The sequence below is a fragment of the Phacochoerus africanus genome, chromosome 10 (assembly GCF_016906955.1).
Source record: "Phacochoerus africanus isolate WHEZ1 chromosome 10, ROS_Pafr_v1, whole genome shotgun sequence".
Taxonomy (NCBI): domain Eukaryota; kingdom Metazoa; phylum Chordata; class Mammalia; order Artiodactyla; family Suidae; genus Phacochoerus; species Phacochoerus africanus.
Window position 1 is genome coordinate 48,064,836 of NC_062553.1, and position 26,559 is coordinate 48,091,394.

Consider the following 26,559-nt stretch of genomic DNA (forward strand, 5'->3'; position numbering starts at 1 on the left):
TAGGGAACCTTTGTTTGCAAAGGCCCATTAAGTGAAATGGCAAACATCTAGTCAAGTTCATATCTCACCTGAAGTTTTATTAGGTTTATACATTAGGAGGAAGCACTAGATATATCTCATGTTCTTTAGAAGACTCTATGAGCAAAATCCTAGATGTTTATGCTAACTTTACTTTAAAATACAATTTAATTCATATTTTACATTCCTGTGGGGCTTTTTTTTTTTGCTAGTATGTATCCAGTGCCTTTACATTAATGGCTTAGCTCAAAAGGGACAGAAAACTTGAGAGCCTCTTTTACCTCATATTACCCCATCACAGTATGGATCAAAATATCCTCTTCCTCATTATCATAACCATCCTGATCATCATTTATTATGATTTTTGTGTGTATTAACCTGGAAGCACTTAATGAGCAGGTGAAAACTTCTACAAAGTTTTTTCCCCAAAAGCAGAATCCATCCATTATAATAAAATTCAAGCCTGTATATTCCATCGCCCACAAAGTATCATGACATGGATGTTGTTACCTTGGATTTGACATGGCCAAAGTATAACTTCTGAGTGTTCTCCCAACCACCACCAGAAAATAAACCCTCCGAACCCAGCAGGTAGCAAACACTTAAGGTCCTTCAGCTTTCCTCACGTTGCCATCATTGGCATTACCATTCACTGAGAGATTCAAGCCCCCAAATCTATGAATTATCTGTGTTTCCAGGTTGCCCCAAGCTCTGTGACTTTCAGCGAGTCTTGCTTATTCTGCCCTCCTCCTCATGAATCCACCTCTGTCATTATCACCCTAGTCCAGGCTACCATCACCTTCTTGCTTGGACTATTCTCCTACATCTGATCTCACCCTTCTCCATGCTTCTTCACAGAGCTGCCTGACTTATCTTAAAAAGTAAAAATCAGACCAGGTCATTTCTTTTAAAAGACTCTCCAGTAACTTTGGAATAAAATCTACACTCCCTGCAAAGCTGTGCATGAACCAGTCTGCTTATCCACTCCACCCAGCTCCTTGACCTTCTTTTTGGGGGGGATGTGGGGGGAGGCAGTGCCTACAGCATGTGGAAGTTCCCAGGCCAGGGATCAAACGCATACCATGGTACTGACCCATGCCACAGCAGTGACAACACCACTGAGCCACTAGGGAACTCCTCCTAGCCCTTCTTTTGTTCATCTAATGGACCAAGCTGTGAAGTCTTTGCACTAGTTGTTATTGTTGTTTTGCCTAAATCCAGTCTCCTGTGGCCTTCACCTGGCTGGTTCCTAGACTCTCAGGTCCCAGGTATAGAAGGATGTCCTGGCAGGCCAGTCCAGAGTAGCCACGCAGGCATTTCTGTTACAGTACATTTTAAAAATTATCTGCCAAGCATTTGTTATTATGTTTACATTGTTCTTGCTGTTGTTTCTATTTTTACTGCTCATTTATTATATCTGTTGACACGTAAGCCTCTTGAGAGTAGGGACTTCATCTGTTAGATTTAGCACTTTATCTGGAGCATCTAGGATTGGTTCACCACTAAAAAGCCACTTGATAAATATTTATTGAATGTGTGAGAGATGAGTTAATAAAAGTACAGTAAAGCAGATAGAGGCAAACATCAGAGTTAGTAAACAATTGTTTTACTTTGAGAAGCTCCCCCCGGGCCCCATGGCTAAATAAATGACAAAATAAATAAATAAATGAATGAACAAATGAATGAATGAAATGAAACTAAGGGTCTAAAGACTGAAGGTAGTAAGGAGCTAGCAAACACCAATCCCTGAGTATTTACATTAGCAATCCTAATGGTAGATTAACATTGTGAATGATCTGACTTTTGTTATAATAAGTTATGTAATTCTTTAACATTTACATCTACTATAGAAATATTATTCACCTAAGCAGCAAAACATTTCTGGTATAAACTGCTTAGAAATTTTGGATGCTTTGCAATTTTAGATATTCAGATGTTCTATTTAGAAAGTTTTTGTTCGTTTGTTTGTTTGTTTGTTTGTTTTGTTTTGTGGCATATGGAGGTTCTCAGGCTAGGGGTCGAATCGGAGCTATAGCTGCTGGCCTATACCACAGCCACAGCAACGCCAGATCCAAGCCACATCTGTGATCTACACCACAGCTCACAGCAACACCGGATCCTTAACCCACTGAGCGAGGCCAGGGATCGAACCTGCAGTCTCATGGTTCCTAGTCGGATTCATTTCCACTGCGCCACGACGGGAACTCCTAGTTCACTTTTCTTGACATCAATTCCCACAATGTGAAGTGTTGTGCTAAATAAATCCCTAAAAATTCTTCCAGGTCTATAATTGCCCTTTTATACAGAGGCTTGCGGTTGCTTACATTTTATATTACTAGAGTTCTTTTCCTTTGGTCCTCCATTCTCAGAACAGTCTTTTGAGGTGGGTAGAACAGACCTTCTTGTGTGTACACTGGTGAGGAAATTGAGCTACAAAGAATTAAAATAACTTCTTGAGTCACACAAACCACTTGGGACTACCATGCATTTTTTTCTACAATTTCATATTGTAATTTATGACCTCCTAAAAACACTAGTCGCTAGTTAGAAACGTGGTCAAAATAAGTATTCATTCTGTTAGGATATTTAATAAATTAGCACTCTGTAATAACTTGAGTATTTTTATAATCTGCCTTGTTCCTGGAAAATTTGGACTGGTACCCACATAACATCCAGGAGGCCAGAACTAATTACCAAAGTGTTGCAGCAGCTGGCCTCACAGAGCTGATCACCCTGTTGGTACTTTAGGTAGATGGGATTTTATCTTTTGAGGAAGCAAAGCAGTGGTTTCCGAGGCCCCTCGAAGGACCATCAGGTTAGGTTTTGAAAGGCTGCAGTTTAGTCGGCTATAGTTCCGAAGGCCCACCCTACTCCATCCTGACTTCCCACTACCCCTAACAGAAGGGTTTAGAAAACGTTCCTGGATCTTCTTCATTGCCTGTGTGAAAGCCTAGTGGATTCCCATTGCCCTTAAAAGCAGCTCCAGCTGCTCTGAGCTTGTCTGGACCCCTCTGCCCTCCATGACCTTGAACTTGGTCCTGTTTCCTGCACCCCCAGGCTCTTCCTCCCTGGGGCTGTGGCCTTCCTGATCCTTCCATCTGTGGAGCTCTCTTCCACATCACTCTTTGCCTGAATCCTTTGTAGTTACTCACATCATCTCAAATGTCACTTGCTTAGATTTCCTCCCAGGTCCCCGTCCAGAACAGTCTCTCTACTCCCAACCATCACCATCCATTGTATCAGTCCCCTCCTTTAGTGTTATCTTTCCAGTACCGATTGGTATCTACAGTTATTCTGTTTGTTTATCATCATTTATCCCTTTTTTCACCTTCTACTCAGCGCTGCCTCCAGAAGTGAAAATTCCAGGGATCAGGGCCTTTGCCCATCCCAGTTGTTTCACATACCGAGCTCCTAAAACAATGCCTGGCCCATTGCCATAAGTCTGTAAATACTTGTTAAAGTATTACATAGGTGAGTGAATCTTTCAGCTCTGAGTAGACTTCAAACATTCATCATCTGCTGGACTTCTGTGTTGGGGTCTATATAGATGGGAACTCAAAAATTTTTGACTACAGAAGTTTTGTCCTCAACTTTTTTTTTGTCCTGACATGTAGGAAACCCAAACTAAACATATTGCTTAACTATAGGCACTGTTAGCCTAGGGTTAGTACAATTTCATCCTTCTTCTATTCATCATCTTTCTCCTGTTTTCTGGGGCTCCTGCCTGTAATTGCTGATCGAAAGAAGTGACCATCGAATTGAAAAGGGAGAGACGGTCCTTATTCATTCTCTTTCAGCCTCAGTATCCTCAACTCTAAACTAGGGTTGACAAGTTCCCTGGTGGTGCATCAGGTTAAGGATTCGGCATTGTCATTGCCGTGATGTGCATTTGAGTCCTGGCTCAGGAACTTCCACATGCTGCACTGCTGCACCCAAAACTAGGGTCAATAGTGTAGTGATGTGTGCATTTCAGGCACTCTGAAGCGAGGGAAAGAGTGAAGGACAAGGCGGGTGTGTTCTGGATCTACTGGAGAAGGCTTTGCGCTGTTGGATCCGCAGCTGCAGTGCAGGGGGGTGAAGTCCTGGGTGACACAGGAGTGTCTGATAAGACTCTCACCTCTGGCAGGAGAGCTTAGGAATTAGCTAGCCTAGGAAGAAGAACAGCAGAGACCCAGGAGACACAGACAGAGCATGGAATGTTCAATAACCATACAGTGCTTCCTGAACCTCGAGCAGAGAGTGGGGAGAGGTGTGTGGAAATATCAGAAGGAGAAGAGAGTGGGTGTGGTGGTCAGGGGTGTAGACTTTTTCCTGAGGGTGAAGCATCCACCCAGAAACTCCTGGCAGAGGGGTAGTGGGTTCAGGTGTACATCTTTCTGTCATCTTCCGGATGTTTACTCTGGTGGCAACATGGAGAAGAGATCGAAAGGGAAAGGAGATTGTTGCAAGAAGCATGGCAGGAAAGAGGTGGAGCAGTAGTATTAAAGTGGGGGGTATTTGTAAGTTCCCCCTCAGAACATCTCACACAGAGTGGACATTCAGTTCATTTTATAAGTTCTTGCTTTTGCTGAAGGTGAATTGAGGTCTATGTAACTTCAAGGCTGTGGAAGTCAAACTGTTTATACGGGTTATTAGTACTGTGTGTGAGTACATGTGCATGTGTGTGCTCACATGCATGTGCATGTATGCATGCACTGATGACACTATGGGTTATATTAAGCCCATTATAAGATTCCCTAAGTGTGTCTTGATTAATGCTGTTCTCTTTCCCTGCTTTAAACTTGGGATGATAAATTAACATGCACACATGTACACACTTAACAGAAAAGTTCAGGAGAAGTAGTTGAAGTTTGAGGAAGATAAAAGCTTAATAAAGTAACAGAACACTAGATGTGGGTGTTTATGTGGGAAGCATCAGCTTTCTATGAGAGTTGCTCAATTGATTGTGTAAATACATTTCCACAGATGACTGAGAAGGTCGGAGGAAATGCTGGAGCGTTGACTGGAGGGAGTGGGTTTAGGAAGGAGCCCCTTGTGTCCTAGTCATTCATACTATTCCTCAGGATATGGTATCTGAGGTTTACAGACTAAACAAACCAACAAAAAAGGAAAGGTGAAGGAAAAGAAAGATCTGTTAGACTTCATGCCATTTATGTGGGATCTATTTTTGCTGGCCCTGGGCAGTGAGTAATGCACCTCGATGTTCAGTTAATTTCCTCACAATGCCCCTGCAGACAGAGCTCAAGCAATGAAATTATCCCATATGCCAGGGCTAACACATAAAGCCCTTGAAAATGAATGTTCAGTTGAACATCTTATCATTGAAGTCCCTGGAAATAAATGCTAAAATGAGTATCTTTCTCATTAAAGTAAAAGGAAAAATTGATCTACCAGATACATAAAAACTAATATCTGCTGTTTTTGTGAGTAACTTAAGAGGGATAATGTAGAATTGTTTTTTGACTCAAAGATGATTGTCTAGCCAAGTTGTAATCCTCATCACTAGAAGAGTAGCAGTTGTGGTCGTGTCCAAGTAAATCTAGAGATGAACCATTTGCAGTGGAATCGAGATGTCATGAAATCTAGGTAGGTTTGTGTGTGTGTGTGTGTATGTGTGTGTTTGTGACATAGGTTTAAGAGGAATGGGGTGGGACTTTTCAGGAAATAAAGTTATGTAGCAAATGTTCCCCAGGAACTGTAACTTAGAACAGAAGGAACTTCACAGTTGAGTCACTACTCAGGGGATTACCCATTAGGCCAAGCTCTGAGGCCTTTGTTGATGGCTTTGGGGTACTAATTGTAATAAACCTCTTTTTTCTGTTTAAGTTACCTGGAATTACTGTTGAATGCTTTTCCAAAAAGTAAGATATATCTGCATTAGACATTTGACAAAAATGTTTTAAATCCATAATGCAGACACTGGGGGTGCTGAAAACTCCCCAGGGCTCTCCATCTCACTCAGAATTAAATCCAAAATCTTTCCCACGTGATTTTGCCGTAGGATCTCTTTCTGTCCTCTGGTCTTCTCAGCACTCGTATGGACCTCCTAGCTATTCCTAAAACATGGGGAGGCCACCCTGCTCTTGGCCTTTCCCTCAGCACCCTTGAACTTGAAATACCTGTTTCCCTATTGTGTGTCTGCAGGGATTAGGCATTCACTCCACTAAGGTCTTTACTCACATGACATCTTAGCAGTGAAACCTCCCACCCTCTGTATCTCAGATCCTACTTTATTAATTTTCACATGACTTACCTCTTTTTGACATATTATTTGTTGGATGGTCTTCCTTCCCCACCCCCAAATTTCTTTACCCACACACAAATGCTAGGAAATGAAGAAGTCTGTGGAATCAAGTATTTGGGGTACATCCAAGTTTCTTTGTAGAGAAATGAAATACATTAATTCCTATTTTCAAAAGAGTATAGCATACATTTCAGTGGAAGTGTTTTTCCCCCAAGCCATCAGTCTATTCAGTGTGTTTTTAAATACTCAAAATCAATTGACAAAGTAGGTGTCTTCTAGACTCCATTTTCCATTAATCCTATTAAATGGTCTTTCTGGAGGATAAATAATTATTTTGGAAGCCTTGTATTCCTGTCATGTAATATTTGCATCTTGAAATTTGACTAAATATTAGTGGTCCCCAACTCATACGGCACTGCACAAATCTGAGTATATTTTATATTGTCTTTGGTTCATAAGGCACCATGGTTATGATACTTAGTTAATTTTATTTTGAGATGGCATAAAAAAAAACCCAATATTTTTTCCTAAAATGTTTAGTAATTGTAGTCCTTTGGCTTAGTGTTATGCTGGATTTTTCTCAGTTTTATACAAAGACAAATACAAATATAACATACACTTTACAAATATATGAAATGTAATATATGTGTTACATAAAGTACGTGTATATGTACATGTATGTATATAACATATGTATCTTATATACAAGATGTATGTGCATGTATAGATATGTGTGTACACACACACACACACACAGACACTAGGTAAAATGGTATATGTATCTAGTAAAATGGTATGATTAGACTTTTCCCTTTAGGAAATAACTGAGAGTCTAAAAATGAGTTTTCTCATCTCATTATCAGGTATTAGAGCTTTCCTGGCTATCCAGTCACTGTCACATCAGTCTCTTTTAATCTTTGCTAAATACAAAACTTAGCCCTATTTGACAATTACTATTCTTTTATATTCTTCATTATTTTTTTACTGTTTGTCTCTACCCATATTCTTTTACTGTTTGTCTCTACCCACTAGTTGTAAGATCATGAAAGCAGGGAGTTTATCCCACCTATTACCATATTAGAAAGCCAGGAGCAGTGCCTGGCATACTGGCATAAAGTGGGTCCCCCCCCCCCCTTTTTGTTGGCCTTACCCATGGCGTGTAGAATTTCCCAGGCCAGGGATCAAACCCCTACTGCAGCAGCGACCCACACCACAGCAGTGTGGTTTGACTGAATAAGTACATGTGTTTGACTGAATAAGTAAAGGAACTCTAATGTTTATTTTATCCAAACTGCACACAGTACTATGAGGTCTGGATGTTATCAGAGCCCTCCATGCTTCTTCTGAAGGAATTTAGAATTTCACTGTCAAGGTTTTTTTTTTTTTTTTGTAAATAGGTCACAAAAATGATCATAGTATTTGTATTTGTATGAGTGAAGATAATACTGGCCATTGTACCAAACCAACCATAATGGTTCAAACACAATAGAAGTTTATTTCTCTTTTGTACAAAATCTGAAGCAAGTACTCTTGACTGCTTTGCCGTTTCCCTCTAAGGAGTGATTCAGGGATCCAGGACCCTCTGTTTTATGGCCCAGTTGTTTCACCTTCCATGCAAAGCTTCTCTTGTCTTCTGATAGCTGTACTTTTGATGCAAGGGGAAGATGATGGCTGGTCTGTAGAAGATGGGAATGAGTAGGGTGTGGACGAGAAGTGTATGAGCATCCCTACCTCTGCTCATATTCCACAGGCTTGAACTCAACTGTGTTGGCACATGTGTAAGGGAAGTTGGAAAATGCAGTCCAGCTGTCCTCCCTGGAAGAGGAGGACATTGGTGAATAGCTCTCCCATCTCGGCCCATTTTATGGTATTTTATTGTATAGAGGGCTAAATGCATTTGTGTTTGGATGTCAGGTGGCTTTTATAATAACTTTTTATTTTTACTTTTTGCATTCTTTTTCTCATATTCTCTTCTATCATGTTTTATCACAAGAGATTGATATAGTTCCATGTTATAACTTTTTAAGAGTTAAAAATTACTTGTGGGAGAATATCTATAATTCTGAGAGAAGCTTTCTTTTGTTTCTTTTTTTAAATTTCAGCCATGCCTGTGCTTGTGGAAGTTCCTGTTCCAGGAATTAAACCTGAGCCACAGCAGTGACAATGCTGGGGCCTTAACCCATGGCACCAGGGAACTCCCAAACCAACTATTTATGTTTGTTCACAAAGAAGCTGGCCTAGGAGCATCCATGGATCCCATAGGAGTCTTTTCCGTGACTTTAAACCCTCATTTCCCTAATTCCATGCTCCCATGAGCATTTGTACAGCTGGGATAATGGCAACAGTCCCTCTGGAGCTCATCAAAGTTGTTGTCTAATTGGTCCTAGGAACTGTCCTCTGGTGTCACCAGCAGCTCCCCTCTGTCTCCTGGGATTATACTTCCAGAGCACTGATTCCGCTCGGCCCAGGAAAATACAAGACCTCAAGTTTTAGTAACTGTGAATGTAATCAGTGTTACTATATGGATAATTACAAATTTTGCTAAAAGGTATACTTATTGAGATGAATTTCCTATTAGGAAATAAAGCAATCATTATATTCGTGTAAATTTTTTAGGCTGTTTCCTATTTAAATAAGGGAGAAGATGGGTGCCCTGATTGGCTAGAATATGGCTCCTAATAATAAATTTCTAAGTCAGGATGCAAAGTAAAAAGGATATAGATTTTGGAGCCACTGGAGCTGTGCAAGCTTTGTTTTCTTCAGCATGACGTGCAGTATCTGGGCTCTTTTTAAGTGTTAGAACAAACAGGCATCACATATTCAGCATAGCACATATTCATTGCCTAGCAATGCCCTCCCCCCAATAACGGCAGTAATTCTCACTAACAGGAGACTGTGCACAAAGGGGAAGGCTGCTCAGAAAATGACTTGTTAGTTGCCTGACTCAGTACCAACACTCACCATGTATTTTATTGAAAATATCTGGACTGAATGATCTACAAAAAACTTTTTTTGAAATCCCTCAGAGAAAGGTGTGCTTTTCAGATCAGTGATTATTAATAGCTGCAAATAAATTTAAAAGAAAAAGGGATTATATGGGGTGTGTGTATGTATGGTGAGACTGGTAGTAGCTATTGCTTAAAAACAATCATAAAACTGTTTCTTAGACAACAGGACATTTCCTTTGGTGATATATATATATGATAATTAGTCAAGTACGTCAGTCTTTCTGTGGAAAATTACATTGTTTTATTTTAGGTCGCAGGTAAACATTTTTATTTTGAGAAAATACAGCTGTCAAATGACAAACGTTCAGTGGTTCCAATATTTATTAAAGAACTGGCCTTGATGTGCCGGGTGTCTTTCTTTAAGGTGATGAAATCAGTTGACTAGCTTATAAGTAACTCTGTGTGTGTGTGCGTGTGTGTGTGTGCATGCGTGCCCACAGACTTTTTTTTTTGATTGTCAGATGTTAGGAGTATTATATATCAGGCAAGATTTTGTTCTGCCAATAATGTGACTGACAATTAATTTAGTAGTTTTGATCATTTATTTTCCTCAGCAAGGGTCCTAGGTGTTCTTTTTGTGTTCTGATTATCCCTATTTCATAAATGTAGAAATTACCTTTTAGCAAGATGTAATTCACACAACGGTAACCAGTGCAGTTGATCATTCATTCATGTGTTACCAACCTTAAAAAACATGAGAGTGGCCTTAAACCCTGGGGAGAGGGATGGGTCACCACTACACTGCAGAAGCTGATTCTGACACAGAACGTTTTGGAGTTCCCTGGTGGCCTAGTGGTTAAGGACTCTGTGTTGATACTGCTATAGCTTGGGTCATTGCCGTGCCCCAAGTTTGATACCTGGTTTAAGAACTTCTGCATGCCTCAGGCATGCCCCCCCCCCCAAGAAACCATATAAAGGTTTGTATTTGGACAGTTGGACAGAAAGACATGTGAAATTTTAATGTATATAAACTATTTCTGTGTTAGACATCCCTCCCAAACATTATTTTAATGTATGAAAGTAGCAAGGAATTTTTGGAATAAAACACGACCCCCCCTTGTACACCCTGACCCCCCATCCCCCCCACACAGGGTGTTTGTTCAGATTGCCCTCTGGAGGCAGTTGGCTCAGGGAAGCAAGAATAACATTTTGTGGTTGAACCACACCTCCTTGGCAGCAGTGTCTTGGCCAAGTACATGACTCTTGTGAAGGCTTTTATAGTCAAACATAATAAGGCTGTTCACCCAAATGCACACGCTGCCTAAGGTGTTATCACCTTGAGAGACTTCTCAGCTGCAAAAATTTGAATGTTTTTAAAAGAGAATAATTGGACTGTAAGCATATTGTGACAGTAAGGTCATTTACTTTGCAAAATTTAGTACAGTATTCTAAGCAGTGAGCTCTATCATATAAATATATGATTTATTTAAAATGTAATATGCAGACTTTTGGAGGAATATATAATAAGGAAATCACTATAATGATGGTGTTAGGTATGATAGTATCAAAAATAAGTTAGGTTTTTTCCCCCCATTAAATTAGAAAACTCTCTCACCTAAGATGATGAAGTCCTTACCTGGAAAAATGGCAGAGGTAATGGGAAGGGAGAGTTCTCTGCAAGGTGGATTCTGTTGTTATTTCATTTAGTCACTGGACTACACTATACTCATTTTACAGAAGAAACTGAGGAACACAAATTAATCAGCTTGCTCAAGGTTGTTTGAATTAGGAGAAAGTTGAACAGAAAATAACTCAATATATAAAATGAGGCTTATGTCTTTTGAGCCCAGCAAGAAGCTGGGAGAATATTAAGTTCTTAAAAATTGTTAATTTTTTGGTAGGTTTCTCCAGTAGATATAAGACAAATTTTTGTAGAACCGTTCCTGTAAAGCATAGTCATACTAACATTTAAAAATGTCTACATGTATTTTAGTGGAAATGTTGCTAGATCTATCCATTTATTAAATTATTATTTCATGACCCTTTAGGGAAAACTTTGTTTCTTGCCTTTATGTATGTTTATGCACCAAAGAAATTGTGTACCGTGGAAAAATATTTCTCTTTGCTGTGTGGAGTAGTGATGGCTGAAGTATTCAAGGTTGAGTACTGGGTCTGGAACATGTCTTGGGAGTATAAGAAAGGTAAAATTACTTCTGATGAATAATATTCAGGAGTCCAAATACTTATTTTCTGATGTTCCTAAAGAAATACTATGATTTAGAGAAATAAAAGTTGACCATATTATAAAGTGGTCTTTTAAATGAGCTACCAGAAATTCCCATCGTGGCTCAGCATGTTAAGAACTCAACTAGTATCCATAAGGACTTGGTTTGATCCCTGGCCTTGTTTAGTGGGTTAGGGATCTGGCATCGCCTTGAGCTGTGGTGTAGGGTCGCAGACATGACTCAGATCTGGCAATTCTGTGAACTGTGGTATAGGCCAGTGGCTGCAGCTCTGATTCAACCCCTAGCCTGGGGATTTCCATATGCTGTGGGAGCAGCCCTAAAAAAGCAAAAATATTTAAAAAATTGAAAAAAATAAAATGAGCTACCGTAATGTTCCTGCCTATTCAAGCTGTATCTAGAAACGTATCAGAGCCTGTCAGAACTTATAGTATTAGAAAAGATCAGTTTCAATAAAAGTGTGTGTATGTGTGTGTGTATACATGCAGAGAGAAAGAAAATTTGCCTGCTTTGAAAACACAACTTGAGTTCTCGCGTGGATCAGGGGACAGTGTCTGTAGCTGGATGATGACTGACCATGCTAGCCCTTTCTGGGAGCAGCCCAGGGACCTACCAGTGTCTGACTTGGATTCCTGCTGCAGGAATCTAGAGCCTGGAATCCCTGTGTCTTACATGAGGCTGGCACATGTAATTTACAGTTTAAGCACACTCCTCTGCTGGCTTCTGTATGCTGGGCCCTTCTCTGAGTGTTTTCTCCTCAGTCACTCACAGCACAGGTTTTCAGTAAATGATGCATAAATGTAAAAGAGAGAAGCTGGTATTTTCACTATCATCTCAGAAAAAAAATGGGGAATGTGTCCAGTAGCATACCAGCTGCTCCCTGCCGAGCTTGAAAATGTGGTGTGGAGACCACTCTCAGAATTCCAGGGATGGTGTGGGAGAACAGGGCTCCTTTGAGTCAGCCCCCTCCCACCTCTTTTCTGGATGGCTGCACCCATGCCACATGGAAGGTCCTGGGCCAGGGATTGAATCTGAGTTGTAGCCACACCAGATCCTTTAACTCACTGGGCTGAACTGGGGATCAAACTGATGCTTTCACAGTGACCTGAGCCCCTGCAGTTGGATTCTTAACCCACTGCGCCATGGCGGGAACTTCTGGGTCAATTCTTTCTGATACATCTTAGTATGAAGTTGGTATTTAGTCTCCAGGTTTGGTGCTTAATTTACCTCCAGTAGTGATTTTACTCAGGATGAACTGCCAGGAGGATTGGGTAGACTCCAAGCATTGCCCCAAGCCTCAGGTGTTCTGTTGTAACTATTTCTTGAAATAAAGTGATCCTAGGATTAGTGGTGGAAATTTTCAGTTAGATAAATTTCCACTGAAGGTGGCTGTATCCTTTTGCTTTGAGCTTCTGGATTTCTTGAAGCCCCCAGGTGATGGGACTGCACAGTGGAACGTAAGACTCTATCACGTTTCCGCTGTGCATCCGGTGATACACCAGCTGGTTGTGGTAGAGCTGGAAAACGTGGAGAAGTTGTCTCAGGGAGAACAGGAAGGGGAAGAAAGACAACACCCTAGTCTCTGCTAGGTTATCACCACTTAGAGGAATTTTACCATTTCAGCCAATTGTTTATTTAGTGATGTCAGAGACTTCAAGACATCCAGGCTCATTGCATTTATGTTCAAAGCACAATTCATTTATTAGCTAGCAGTTCTATAAATTGCGATCATTGGACTCCTTAATAAATGGAGACTATCAAGTGTCTGTTCACACAAAAGCTTTAAGTCTTCTATACACTTCTTACTTAAAGCTCATTGTCTCAGCATCTCTGCTTCTCCCTCAAAAGACAACAAAAGTCTACAATTGATACCCAGATTTTACAAAAATGTGATTAAGTTCATGCTTGCTTTATGCATTTAAGATCTGATCCAAATACATATCACTCCTGTTTTCCTTATGTAACGAGCAGTGTTTATGGTTAAGCTATGATTCAGAAATTTGCTGGACAGGAATTTATTATAATTATGATTCACAAGTGGAATATGTTCAGGAATATATGTTGTTTGATCTAGGAAAAATTTGAACAGCAATAAATTTGTATAATATTAAAAGCATTCAAATGATTAAAAATGTAAATAAGATTACTTTGAATTGTGTCCTTAATGAATTACTATTTAACATATTGGTATTAAGATCAAAATGTATAAATTGTATTCATTTCCCCTTTAATTTATTTAATTATTATTTAATTTTATTCAGACAGTTATTGTATATAGTCCCACCTTCAAAATTTCTTATTTTTTGAAGAGAATTTCTGTTATTTATCAATGGAGGTTAGGGTCACAAGATTACAGCCCAATTTTAATCTGAAATTTAACTCTGTAGCATACTGATAGTAATTTAAGTGGACACTGGGGATTCCCATTGTGGGTTAGTGGATTAAGAACCTGACATAGTATTCCAGGAGATGCGGGTTTGATCCCTGGCTTCACTCAGTGGGTTAAGAATCCAGCATTGCCGCAAGCTATGGTGTAGGTCACAGACGTGGCTCAGATCTGGTGTTGCTGTGGCTGTGTGTGGGCCAGCAGCTGCAGCTCTGATTCAACCCCTAGCCTGGGAACTTCATATGATGCAGTTTGGCTGTAAAAAGAACAGCTAGGTAGGTAGGTAGATAAATAGACAGAGACAGACAGACGATGGGCTGAGCCTAGAAAAGCTTGGAATGAATGAATCTTCTGTCTTTGGTTTGTCGAGCTCCCTGTGGGTACATTTTACCCAGACAAGTTACCACCATGAGGGCTTTGCATTGCTGTTGCCCTGAGATTTGGACATGGGCACCTGCCCCAGTGTTTGCCCCCCGATGCCTACTTTCCACATGGTTTTTTTCCCTCTGAAAGATCCATTTCCCCTTGGTCTAGGCTTAGATCTCTATTCTACAGAGTGTGTGGCTGAACCACATCAGTGCATTTCAGACTCTCTTCTCTTATGAGAACCAGCTCCACAACTTCTCCCAGTCCCTAACCTTGGCCAACCTGCCCTGTCAGTCAGGGTGTCAGTTTATCATGGGACTGGTATCCCATCTGTGGAAGGAAGGAGAGAAGATGGAAGTGAAAGAGTAGGTTGTGAGGCTCACCTTCTTACAAAAATACATTGAAAATCCCTCTATATGTGGAACTGTTTGCACAGAAAACTTGCTGAATGCTGCCAGTCTATGGGAGGGCATTTTAAGCTTTCTTAAACATGGCATCCCTGCTAATAGAAATAAATATTTAGTTAATACCAAGTTTTATATGATCAACTCTAAGTTTACCATAGCATTATTTCATTGTTTGCAAAGAACGCAAGTGGTGGTAGGGAGAAAAAAAGCCATGTTAAAAAAAAAAAAAAAAAAAAAGCTGGAGTTCCCGTCGTGGCGCAGTGGTTAACGAATCCAGCTAGGAACCATGAGGTTGTGGGTTCGATCCCTGGCCTTGCTCAGTAGGTTAAGGATCTGGCATTGCTGTGAGCTGTGGTGTAGGTCACAGATGCGGCTCGGATCCTACGTTGCTGTGGCTCTGGCATAGACGGCAGCTGCAGCTCCAATTAGACCTCTAGTCTGTGAACCTCCATATGCCACGGGAAGTGGCCCTAGAAAAGGCAAAAAAGACCAAAAAAAAAAAAAGCCGTGTTTGATTTATTTTTCTGTTCTGCACAACACCTATTGCAGTGACTTTTTGGGTAGTAGAAGTTACATTTGGGATTGGAGATGTCTTATTCACCTTGACATTTCCCTCCCCAACAGAGTGAAATAATAGATACTCAATAAGTATTTGTACACTAGAGTTGAATTCTTTTTTTTTAGAGTTTTATCAAAGTATAGTTGATTTACAATGTTGTGATAATTTCTGCTGTACAACAAAGTGATTCAGTTATACATGTACATACCTCCATTCTCTTTCAGATTCTTTTTCCACATGGATTATCACAGAATATTGGGTAGAGTTCCCAGTGCTATACAGCAGGTCCCCATTGGCCAGTCATTCTATATAGCTTAGTGTACAAATTCCCCTCCCAACCCCTGATCATCCCTCTTCCCCCCCCCCCACACCTCTCCAGTTTGGTAACCGTAAGACTTTTAAAGTCTGTGAGTCTGTTTCTGTTCTGCAGAGAAGTTCATTTTTATCCTTTTTTTAGATTCTACATATAAGTGATACCATATGATGTTTGTCTTTCACTGTCTAACTTCACTTAATATGATAATCTCTAGGTCCATCCATAGAGTTGAATTCTTAAAAAATAAAAATATTTCTTTTCTCAGGAAACAATCCTTATGCTTCTTAGCCTAAAAAAGCCACACAATTCTGCTCTCTGTGGCTGTGAGTGTAGATGAATGGACTGGCTGGAGTGTGACTGCTGGACCCATGTTTCTTCTCTTGGGATTTGGAGCTCAAAGTTCCTAGTGCTTTCCGCACAGTGAATTAAGTCAGGAAAGACCACAGCTGATGAATAATGGAGAGAAGCATGTCCTATGAAATGTGAATAAATAATTGCCCAGTGAATAAAAATTTATTAGCTAAATACACCTTTATTTGACACATTAAAGCTAATTTTAAAAAATCATACTATGTGGCCTTTGTTAACCGGAGTCTTATCTATAAAAGAGAATCAATAGAAACCAGTTTATTGTTCTGTAATTACATGTAGCGAGTAGCTGTATTAAATGTAGCTGAGATGAAGGATGTTTATCCTGGCCCGAATGCATTATTTTAATATCTAATATATGTCGTGTAAAATCATAGTTGTTAATACAGCTTGGCAGACTTTTATCTTCAGATCGTTCCTGATGAAATCTTGTAAATATTTCACTCTTCTACACTGTGAATAAAACACATCAATTCTCATTTTAGAGGGTTTTAACCTATCTATTCCTTGTGGGGAAATTACTTTCCCAATTTTATGTTTCATAACATCTTCAATTATCAGTTAAAAAACTTTCATAGGGAGTTCCTGTGTCACTCAGTGGGTTAAAGATCTAGCATTGTCACTGCTGTGGCTCAGGTTTGATCCCTGGCCTGAGAACATCCACATGCCATGGGTGCTGCTAAAAAAAAATTCATAGTGGGATATATGTGATTTCTGCAATGATTTCACACTTATGAACACACACCTCACTTCTCTGAACTTTTCCATCATATGTTTTTGTATCTATTTGGCATCTAATCATATGCCCCCTAATAAATTTATGTTTAAATCTTTTCTTTGTATACTTTGCCTCATGATATTAAGAATATTATTTCTACACTGACTGTATTAAGTATTATTTTTTCTAAAGGGGTATTAGTTTTTAAATTTTTTAAAATTTATAATGCAGTTTTAAATGTAACTTTCCATTTATGAAATATTGGCTATATTCCCCATGTGACATAGTACATCCTTGAGCGTATCTTACACCCAACAGTTTGTAACTCCCTTCCCCTCCCCATACAATGCCCTTCCCCTCCCTCTCCCCACTGGTAACTACTACTCTCTTCTCTGTATCTGCAAGCCAGCTTCTTTTTTGTTATATTCACTAGTTGGTTGTACTTTTTAGATTCCCACATATAAGTAATAACATACAGACAGTATTTATCCTTTTCTGTCTTATTTTACTTAGCATAATGCCCTCCAAAGTCATCCATGTAATAAATACTATTAAGTATCATAATCTATTTTACTGAGTCAGGTATGAATGGCTGAGGGGTAGAAATACAATGTTCCTCTTTGGAACCCGGAGAAATCAGACCCATTGGTCTTTATCCAAAGCCTGAATCACCTCCCTCGTGAGACTTATTCTAAACTGTGAAATGGTATCTTGGTTTTTTAAGGGTAGAGGGGAGGAGGGTTGAAGGAGAGAAGGGAATATTGCTCAGTCTCTACTTAAGTGTCATTTTAACAGTTAGTCTTTGTTATTATTCAAAGCCAAGTAGGATCAGTGTGCTGGCAGGAAAGAGAGATATCATTAGTGTGTATGGTGTCCTTTAGTATATAATTTGAAACGTCAGTTTATTATTGGCCACTAGTACAAGTATCATATTACAGATAAATGATGCCCTTTTTGAATTCAGAAGAATTGGTAGTAACTTATGAATGTTTCTTTTTGGATGCATGTTCTCTGCTAGATGGCAGGGTGGGGGGAGGGGTGGTAGGAAGGCCCTAGAAGCCACTTAGTGAATCTGTTCGGTAGATGCTATTTGTATTTGGAGTTTAAACATGGACCAGTTAAAACGTTGATGTTTATGTGTCTGTGTGTACTTAGGTAAATGCTGTTTATAACATTCTCAATTCTGAATTCTCTGTTTACTCCATAGAGCCTGCATAGTTACTTTGTCAATTTTACGATGCTCTTTTTTTTTTTTTAAACTTTTAAACACCATTTGGGCATTTATGAACCGCAAATCTGTTTTACTTATTTAAGCCGTCTCTTGTCTCAAAGTTGCTTTTGTGATGACTAACATAGTCATCGACTAATTTGCTCATGGGTGTAGAATTTGAAAATTGCAGCTCTTGGAGTCACTGCTTACCCAAGTTCATCTTAACTGCCAAACCCACCTATTTAAACATCAAATTTAGTATTATTTAAAGTTCATTGAATGTCCATAAACTTACATTTATTTTGTGATCTTTGGTAAATAGGACACTACTTAGTCCTTACGGGCTTTAAAAAAATGAAGGAATTTTTCTGATCATGCTTTGGCTAAATGGGTGGAGTAGAGGATAATGTGATTTTTAAGTGTTTTCTTGGAGTTCTTGATTCAGATGGTAATCTGGGCTCTTCTTGCTCCTCTCATAGCTTCCTGCGGATTTCACCAAGCTGCACCTCACTGACAGTCTCCATCCCCAGGTGACTCACGTCTCTTCCAGCCACTCAGGATGTAGCATCACCAGTGACTCTGGAAGCAGCAGTCTCTCTGATATCTACCAGGTAGGGGGCATCTCCTTGTCATTGACTTCATTTTCACGTATTCTAGGGAGTTCTGTGAGTCTTCATTGACAGATTCTATAAAGTAAATACACGGGTATATATCACATATGCTCACATAGACATAAGATGCTAATGTTTATGCTGCACACAGATATACAGTATGTTGTATATTTGTTTTAGCAAGTAGAACTACTCTCTAGGAGTTCCCCTTTTGGCTCAGTGGCTTGTCTCTGAGTGATAATGCAGGTTTGATCCCTGGCCTCACTCAGTGACTTAAGGAAGGATCCGGCATTGCCACAGGCTGTGGTGTAGGTCACAGATGTGGCTCAGATCCCACAATGCTGTGGCTGTGGTGTAGGCCAGCAGCTGTGGCTCCAATTTGACCCCTAACCTGGGAGCTTATATGTGCCGAAGGTGTGGTCGTAAAAAGAAAACAAATGGAACTATGGTCTAGTTGTATTTGCCTCTGCTATTACATTATTAGAATTTTAAATAGAGTGGCTATGGTGGAAATGTTTCCTTGACTATAACTATTTTGTTAATTTGACTAGGCAAACTAGGCATACTAGGTTTATGACTCTTTCTTGACTAAAAGTGTAGGGGAAAACTTCAGAATTAAGCTTTCTTAGTAATTTTTTCTTACTATAGTTTTGGGTATGACAAAAGGAAGAGACTGTTAAGGTTGTACCTTTGAATTATTTTTCTTGCATTATTTTATTATCAATAGATTTGGTTATATGTTTAATGTAAGTTCTTGATACTGATGGATAGAAAGGAAACCAGAACCATGGAATTTCAAAAAATGTTTTAAAAACAAAATAATTGTAATTGTTAAGGAATACTTCATTGGCTTAGAAAATGCAAATGTAGGAAAAATGACTAAAATATGTAAAAAAAGGTCCTTTTTGGAGTCTTTCTTTTTTTTTTGCAATTCAAAGTTAATTTATTTACTTTCTAAAAAATATTGAAGTGTAGTTGATTTACAGTGTTCTGTTAATTTTATATATGTATTCTTTTTTTTTAATTTAATTTTATTTTTTTCCCTTTGTACAGCATGGGGATCAAGTTACTCTTACATGCATACATTTTTTTTCCCCACCCTTTGTTCTGTTGCAATATGAGTATCTAGACATAGTTCTCAATGCAACTCAGAGGATCTCCCGTAAATCTATTCTAAATTGTATCTGATAACCCAAGCTCCCAATCCCTCCCACTCCCTCCCTCTCCCATTGGGCAGCCACAAGTCTATTCTCCAAGTCCATGATTTTCTTTTTTGTGAAGATGTTCATTTGTGCTGTATATTAGATTCCAGTTATAAGTGATATCATATGGTATTTGTCTTTGTCTTTCTGACTCATTTCACTCAGTATGAGAGTCTCTAGTTCCACCCATGTTGCTGCAAATGGCATTGTCATTCTTTTTTATGGCTGAGTAGTATTACATTGTGTGTATGTATGTATGTATGTGTGTGTGTATGTATATATATATATACACCACATCTTCCTAATCCAGTCACCTGTTGATGGACATTTTGGTTGTTTCCATGTCCTGGATATTGTGAATAGTGCTGCAATGAACATGCAGGTGCATGTGTCTCTTTTAAGTAGATTTTTGTCCGGATATATGCCCAAGAGTGGGATTGCGGGGTCATATGGAAGTTCTATGTATAGGTTTCTAAGGTATCCTTTTTTGGAGTCTTTCAATGCATATAGCTCATATGGAATTTCAGATCCTTTCAAGCAAAAAGAACATAATACTCACTTGACAAAGTATAATTCTTGGCTCTTTAGGAATTGTGATATGAAGTGACCAAAAAAGAGCCTCTCTTTAGAAACATTACAGTGTTTCAGGATCATCGATATATTCAGACAGTGAAAAGTTACTACTTTTTTAAAAATATTGCTAGAATAACTAGATAATTGGAATACAGTCAGAGCAAAGCATGTCTGTTTAAGTCCTTAAGGAGCCATTAGGTTTTCACGTTTCTATAATTTGAGAGTGTTGTGGAGGGCTCACTGACTATTAAGTGATAGCCACAAATATGATAATTTACAGATTCTTGGCTGATCAAGAATGGTTTTTCATCTAGCTCTTTAAAGTAACTTTTCAAATGATGCATTAAGTGTTAACCTGTAATTAAATCTTTAGGAAGTAACTCAATTTTCAAATGTTAGAAGAGAATGTGGTGGATGGAGTAAAATGACTCCCTCTCAACCCCCATAATGCCTATTTTTAGAAGCTGACTTTTTAAACATTTATTCAAGAGTATCCCTCATCACAAGACAAAGAACTGTTTAAGTTGTGCTTTAGCTTACGTTAATTGAAACATCATGATGGAGCCTTTGTCCTCTGTACTTTGAGATGACCATACATTTTAAAGCTCTGTAGTAGGTGCACAGCTTGAGGTTATAGCAGTTACCACTGCTTTCTCCAAGCATAATACAAGCCTGAGGGGAACTCCTGAAAGGTCAATTCATAATGAGGATGAAGTAAGTTGTTAATGTATTTTATGGAGGCATATTCTTAGGGGAATTTCAACCTCCTTTGGGTAGGGCAGGCTAGGGTCCTGAGGAACTCCTTGATGGTACTTCCTGCTGTCCCAGCCACCATCAGGATGTCTGAGGATCCAGGCTGTGCTGATAATGCCACACTGCTCTGAGAGGCCTGGAGTATGCAGCCAGCCATCCGACTTTATCTTGGGGTGTAGTTGAAAAAGACGAACCCTGTGTATTTTGATTCATTTTAGTTGAGTTCCAAGGCTGTTCATTTCAAACTTGATGACAGGTGTGTAACCTGTTAAGTCTATATCCTTCATAAGGAAGAATCTGTAGGTGCATCTAAGGATTCAGTTACTGACAATGTAAGACTTAACATTGACTAGAGCTCCCCAATAGACCATTTCTATTGTCTTTAAATCAGAAATTTTTAAGATGAGAAGAAATCAGAAGATGCCCTTGCTTGAGTGCCAGCCTGGTATTTGAATCCTCCTTTCCTGTCAGTCCAGTATCCTATTCCTGAACAGTTCAGTGATGGGCAACTGTCTCCATGGTAACCCCTTTAATCTTTGTACAGTTTTGATGTGGGAGAAAGCTGTCTCGTTGGAGTGAGTATAAATGCTCCTGAGATGGAAACAGAGAGGTTGAAATAGAATGCTGTGAGCAGGAGAGAAAAAGGTAGAATTTTTCTGAGAGGGTGGGAGAGGAGGAATTCAAGAGCAAAGTAGAATCACTAGCTTTAAGAAAAGAGACACTCCTCTGTTTTAACAGGGGCATAGCCAAGTGGATTTGGTGTGGGAAGTTTCTGTCTGATGTGTCTGAGTTCCATGGCTCAGAGTGAGAAGGTGGGCAGGTGGAGGCTTTTAAGGAGAGAGAAGTTTGGAAATCAGTTTCCGAGAGCAGGAGAGCCAGTTGACCAGAGCATTGGAGCATCAATTGAGTGGGTGCCATCAAATACAGTGATTTCCCTCTGCCCTGTTAAGTAATTTTCTCCGTAATAAGCACAAAGAAAGCAGAGATTTGGCTTCCGCCAGGACTGAGACTTTCTTTATTAAATGAGTGCAGTAAAAGACAGACTGAACAATGTGCCAGATCTTTCAAAGGGTAGTAGGGCTGTGTTTTTGCAGGCCTCCATTTACTCCTAGCTCTATCCTTTTCTGCCTTCTTTTGTAAAGACCATCTTCTCTGAGAGTTCTTCTCATACTACCCTCTGTGAAAAGCGGGTCCTACATTTTGGTTTCTTTCCTGGATATTCTTTTTATGTCAAAATGATTATTACTTTATAAGTTGTTGTGTCTGCCTCCCAGAATGGATAGCTTCAAGAAAGCAGGAGCAGGAGTTCCCATTGTGGCTCAGCGGTAATGAATCTGACTAGTATCCATGAGGATGCAGGTTTGATTCCTGGCCGCGCTCAATGGGTTAAGCATCCTGCGTTGCCATGAGCTGTGGTATAGGTCACAGGCCTGGTGTTGCTGTGGCTGTGGTATAGTCTGGCAACTACAGCTCCGATTCATTCGACCCCTAGCTTGGGAACCTCCATATGCCTCAGTATGCCCCCCACCCCACCCCGCAAAAAAAGGCAGGAACTTCTCTGTCTTGTTTCCGCCTTCCCTCTAGAACTTGGAATAGTGCCAGGAAATCGTAGGCATCCAGGAGAGATGTGTTGAATGAATGGAATTGTAGTCTTGGACCAGGGAATATTACTTGGAAGTGTGATAGTGAGGAGGCATGAAGGCAGTAACATCTCAAAGGCTGAGACTCATGCTTGTGTTGGAAAAGGGGCTACCTTGGAAGGCAATGGAAGCAAGCTGAAAAGTAGGAGCTAATTGGTGATATACAGCACAATGCTCAAGGTGGTGATGGGAGACAGTGCAACATCCAGCCAAGATGAAATCCTGGTTAAATGGTAGGGTTATCAGAGCAGTGACTTAGGTGGACTGGAAATCATTGTATAAAAATAGATCAATGGAATAGAGAGTTGTAGCAAACCAAAGTTCCATGTGTAAGGAAGGGCGTAGTATGTCACAGAGGAAACCTCACAAATCAGTGAAGTGATAGATTATTCAGTAAATGGTCTTTGGGGGTGGGAGAGTCATTTTAATAACCTTACTTTGTATTATAATTAAGATTAAATTCCAGATAAACTAAAGAGTTAGCAAACTCTTCATGGTATAATGGATGATCACGCTTATGCAAATTAATAAGAAAAATATCCAGTTCAAAACACAGCAATACTCAAAGGACAGCAGTAGGTAATTTGCAGAAGAGAACATTCAGATGTCTATACTTTAAAATATTTAAGACATAAGCAATTGAGTATACAAGGATTTAAATATGAAACTATTTTTCCTATCAAATTAGCACAGACATTTTTACTTACAATAAATATTTGTAGACATATGTATACCTATTAGGTATTTAGTTTTTTGGGGAAAAAAAACCTAGCAATTTACATGGAAAGCTTTAAAACATTGTTCTTCACTGTTAGGTATACTCTATATAGAAATTAAAAAATTCTTAGTGTAAAATTAGAAACAGTATGAACTATGATACACAAGCTAGACTTAATGCAAACATTATACTTATTTCCAAATATATTTTCATACTTTCTACATAAAATGGTTTTGTCTACTATTCCTACTCTGTTGCCTCAGTTAAATTATCATCAGCATTATCCATCAGTCTTTCTTTTTTCTTTTTTTCATTTTCAAAGTTTATTGTAGTTGATTTACAATGTTGTAACAATTTCTGCCATACAGCAAAGTGGTTCAGTTATACATGTACCCACATCTATTCTCTTTCAGATTCTGTTCCCACATCGATTATCACAAAATATTGGGTAGAGTTCCCTGTGCTATACAGGAGGTCCCCATTGGCTGGTCATTCCACATACCATAGTGTGCATATGCCAATCCAAACCTCCAGTCCATTCTTCCCCCGACCTGTCCTCTTTGGTAACCATAAGTTTGTCTTCAAAGAGTGTGAGTCTGTTTCTGTTCAGCAAATAAGTTCATTTTTATCCTTTTTTTAGATTCCACATATAAGTGATATCATATGTTTGTCTTTTACTGCCTAACCTCAGTGTGATAATCTCTAGGTCCATCCATGTTACATGCACCCCAGTATTCATTGCAGCCTTATTTACAATAGCCAAGACATGGAAGCAGCCTAAATGTCTATCACCAGAGGAATGGATAAGGAAGATGTGGTACACATAAACAATGGGATATTATTCAGCCATAAAAAAGAATGAAATAATGCCATTTACAGCAACATGGATAGACCCAGTCTAATTTGCTAGCCAATATTTATAATCAGGGTTTGACTTAGGTGCTATTTGAGTTTTATGTTTGAAATTCTGAACAAAATTAATTTCCATCAAGAATACTTTTCTTTTGTCTTTTTTAGGGCTGCACTTTGCAGCATATGGAGGTTCCCAGGCTAGGGTCCAGTCAGAGCTGATGCCACTGGCCTATGCCACAGCCACAGCTATGCAGGATCCGAGCTGCATCTGTGACCTACACCACAGCTCACGGCAATGCTGGATCCTTATTCCACTGAGAAAGGCCAGGGATCAAACCTGTGCTCCCATGGATGCTAGTCAGATTCATTTCCACTGAGCCATGATGGGAACTCCCCATAAAGAATACTTATTAAGCAGCCCTCCTAAACATGGAGATGTGTGTGGGTATGGTGTATTTAATAAGGAAAAAGTTTTTTCATAAATTATTTTTAAGTACTTAATGTATATATGCTTATGCATGTATAGTAGTTAATGTTTTTTATTTTAGTTAACACTTCACTATAGTTTTATGGCATTTAATATTTCCTCAGTTTCTTCATTTACTTGATATCTTTAAAATGTAAAATAAACTGTTTTCATAATAAAATATATGTAGTCCCTTTTGGTTTAAATAAGTCATAGAGCTTTCAGCATTGGTCTGAGAATATTGTTGTTTAACTATAACACACATCTAAATCTATGTTATACATGTGGAAGGTAAATTAATTTAAGATAGGAGTTATTTGCTTAAGTAATTTTATTCTTGCTCCTGAGATCAGTATAATCAGATACCTTTTATTTATTTTATTGAATTATATTTAATTTACCATATTGTGTTAGTTTCAAGTGTAAAAAATGATTCCATTATATATATAATGTATATGTGTGTGTGTGTGTGTATATACCTTTTCAGATTCTTTTCTATTATAGGCTATTACAAGATATTGAGTATAGTTCCCTGTGCTATACAGTAGGTCCTAGCTTATCTGTTTTATATATAGGAGGTGTATATATGTTAATTCCAAATTATCCACATATCTTTTAAACATGAAATGTGTGCATATGCTTATTTAAAATGAAAGGATTTAAAGACTAGCATTGCCCTTAGTAATATTGTAGTTTGAAGGAAGTTGTAAAATAGCAAGTGTTTTATTATTTATAAAAAATATATTTTTAATTATTTAATTTAATCATTTAGCAAAGCAGAACACATTTATTGTGTTTTAACTATTTTCTTTGTGAAGACAGTCTATTTAGAAAACTGGGTGAAGTATTAGAGTGCAAAACATTTAGTAGTTTGTGTTAGTCATGATTTTGAGTCCTGGCACAATTACTAGGTTTGGTTTTGTTTCATTTACACAGAACAATTTATTTAATTTCCCTTAGTGTTTTCTCATCTGAAAAATATTGGTAATAATTCCAATTTGCTGAATCTATGTGCAGATTGTTATGTACTAAAAACATCAAATGTAGTGCCAGATGCATGGTAGTCATTCCATATAGGATCACTATTTTTATAATTAAAGTACAAGTCATTTAGCCAGAACTTAATGGGCACAGTTAGCCTGAGAGAAATTTTTATAATACACAGGGGGTTGGGATATTTAATAAAGTTTTGGTTTTTTGTTTGTTTGTGTGTTGTTATAAATTCTGCCAATATAAATTGTGTGGAAGGCTCACTGCTGGGGTGGATGAGGTAAAAGGTATGAGGTAGAAATGTGCTCACTTGAGGAAGGGACTTTGGATGTGACCTTGGAGGGGGCTTTCTTTTACTTCTTTGATCCCAAGACAGTCCTTTGAATGGGAGGGTATAAATCCCACCCCCCACCCCGCCCCCTTCCTGTTTGTTAAAGTCACACAAAGAATGCTAGAGCTGAGGTTTGGGCTCTGGTTATTTCTTCACTCAGCAGATAAAAATCCTGTGACTCTCAGGTCCCAGGAGCCCAAGCTGAGCCCTCTCCTCTATAGGCATTCTCTTGCCTCTTGTCTCCTTGTTCATGATACAGTGGAATTGTGAAATTAGAAAATTCCAAAAACTGGCTCATCAAGCTGTATTTAAAATGTATTATTAAAAGGAATTCTGGAGTGTTTTAAAATAAAATGGATATTTAGTTTAAATAAAAGTAATGCAAGTTACTGATTTAGTGAATGTTGTTTTATGAATAGTTTGGTTCTTAGGAAGGGAATACACATAATAGAAATAGAAAACAACTAATGATTGTTTACACAAATAGGGTGGAGGGTTCTGTTTTGGAGAGATTAATCCAACTCATTTGAAAATCTTTTTGTTCTATTTAAGACTGAAATATAATTCATTTAAATGATAGTAAGGATTTCTTTGGGATGGTATAAAATATCTCCTTTATCTTTTACTGTATGTTAGATC

The 26,559-nt window shown here is 38.7% G+C and overlaps 1 protein-coding gene across 1 annotated transcript in view; it reads left to right on the forward strand.

Annotated features, from left to right (window-relative positions):
• The window catches only part of RAPGEF2 (Rap guanine nucleotide exchange factor 2), a 257,528-nt gene that overhangs the window by 181,338 nt on the left and 49,631 nt on the right, over positions 1-26,559 (forward strand). Inside the window, 1 exon segment of the mRNA XM_047799425.1 lies at positions 18,264-18,395. Within this exon segment, the coding sequence (XP_047655381.1) occupies positions 18,264-18,395 (132 nt within the window).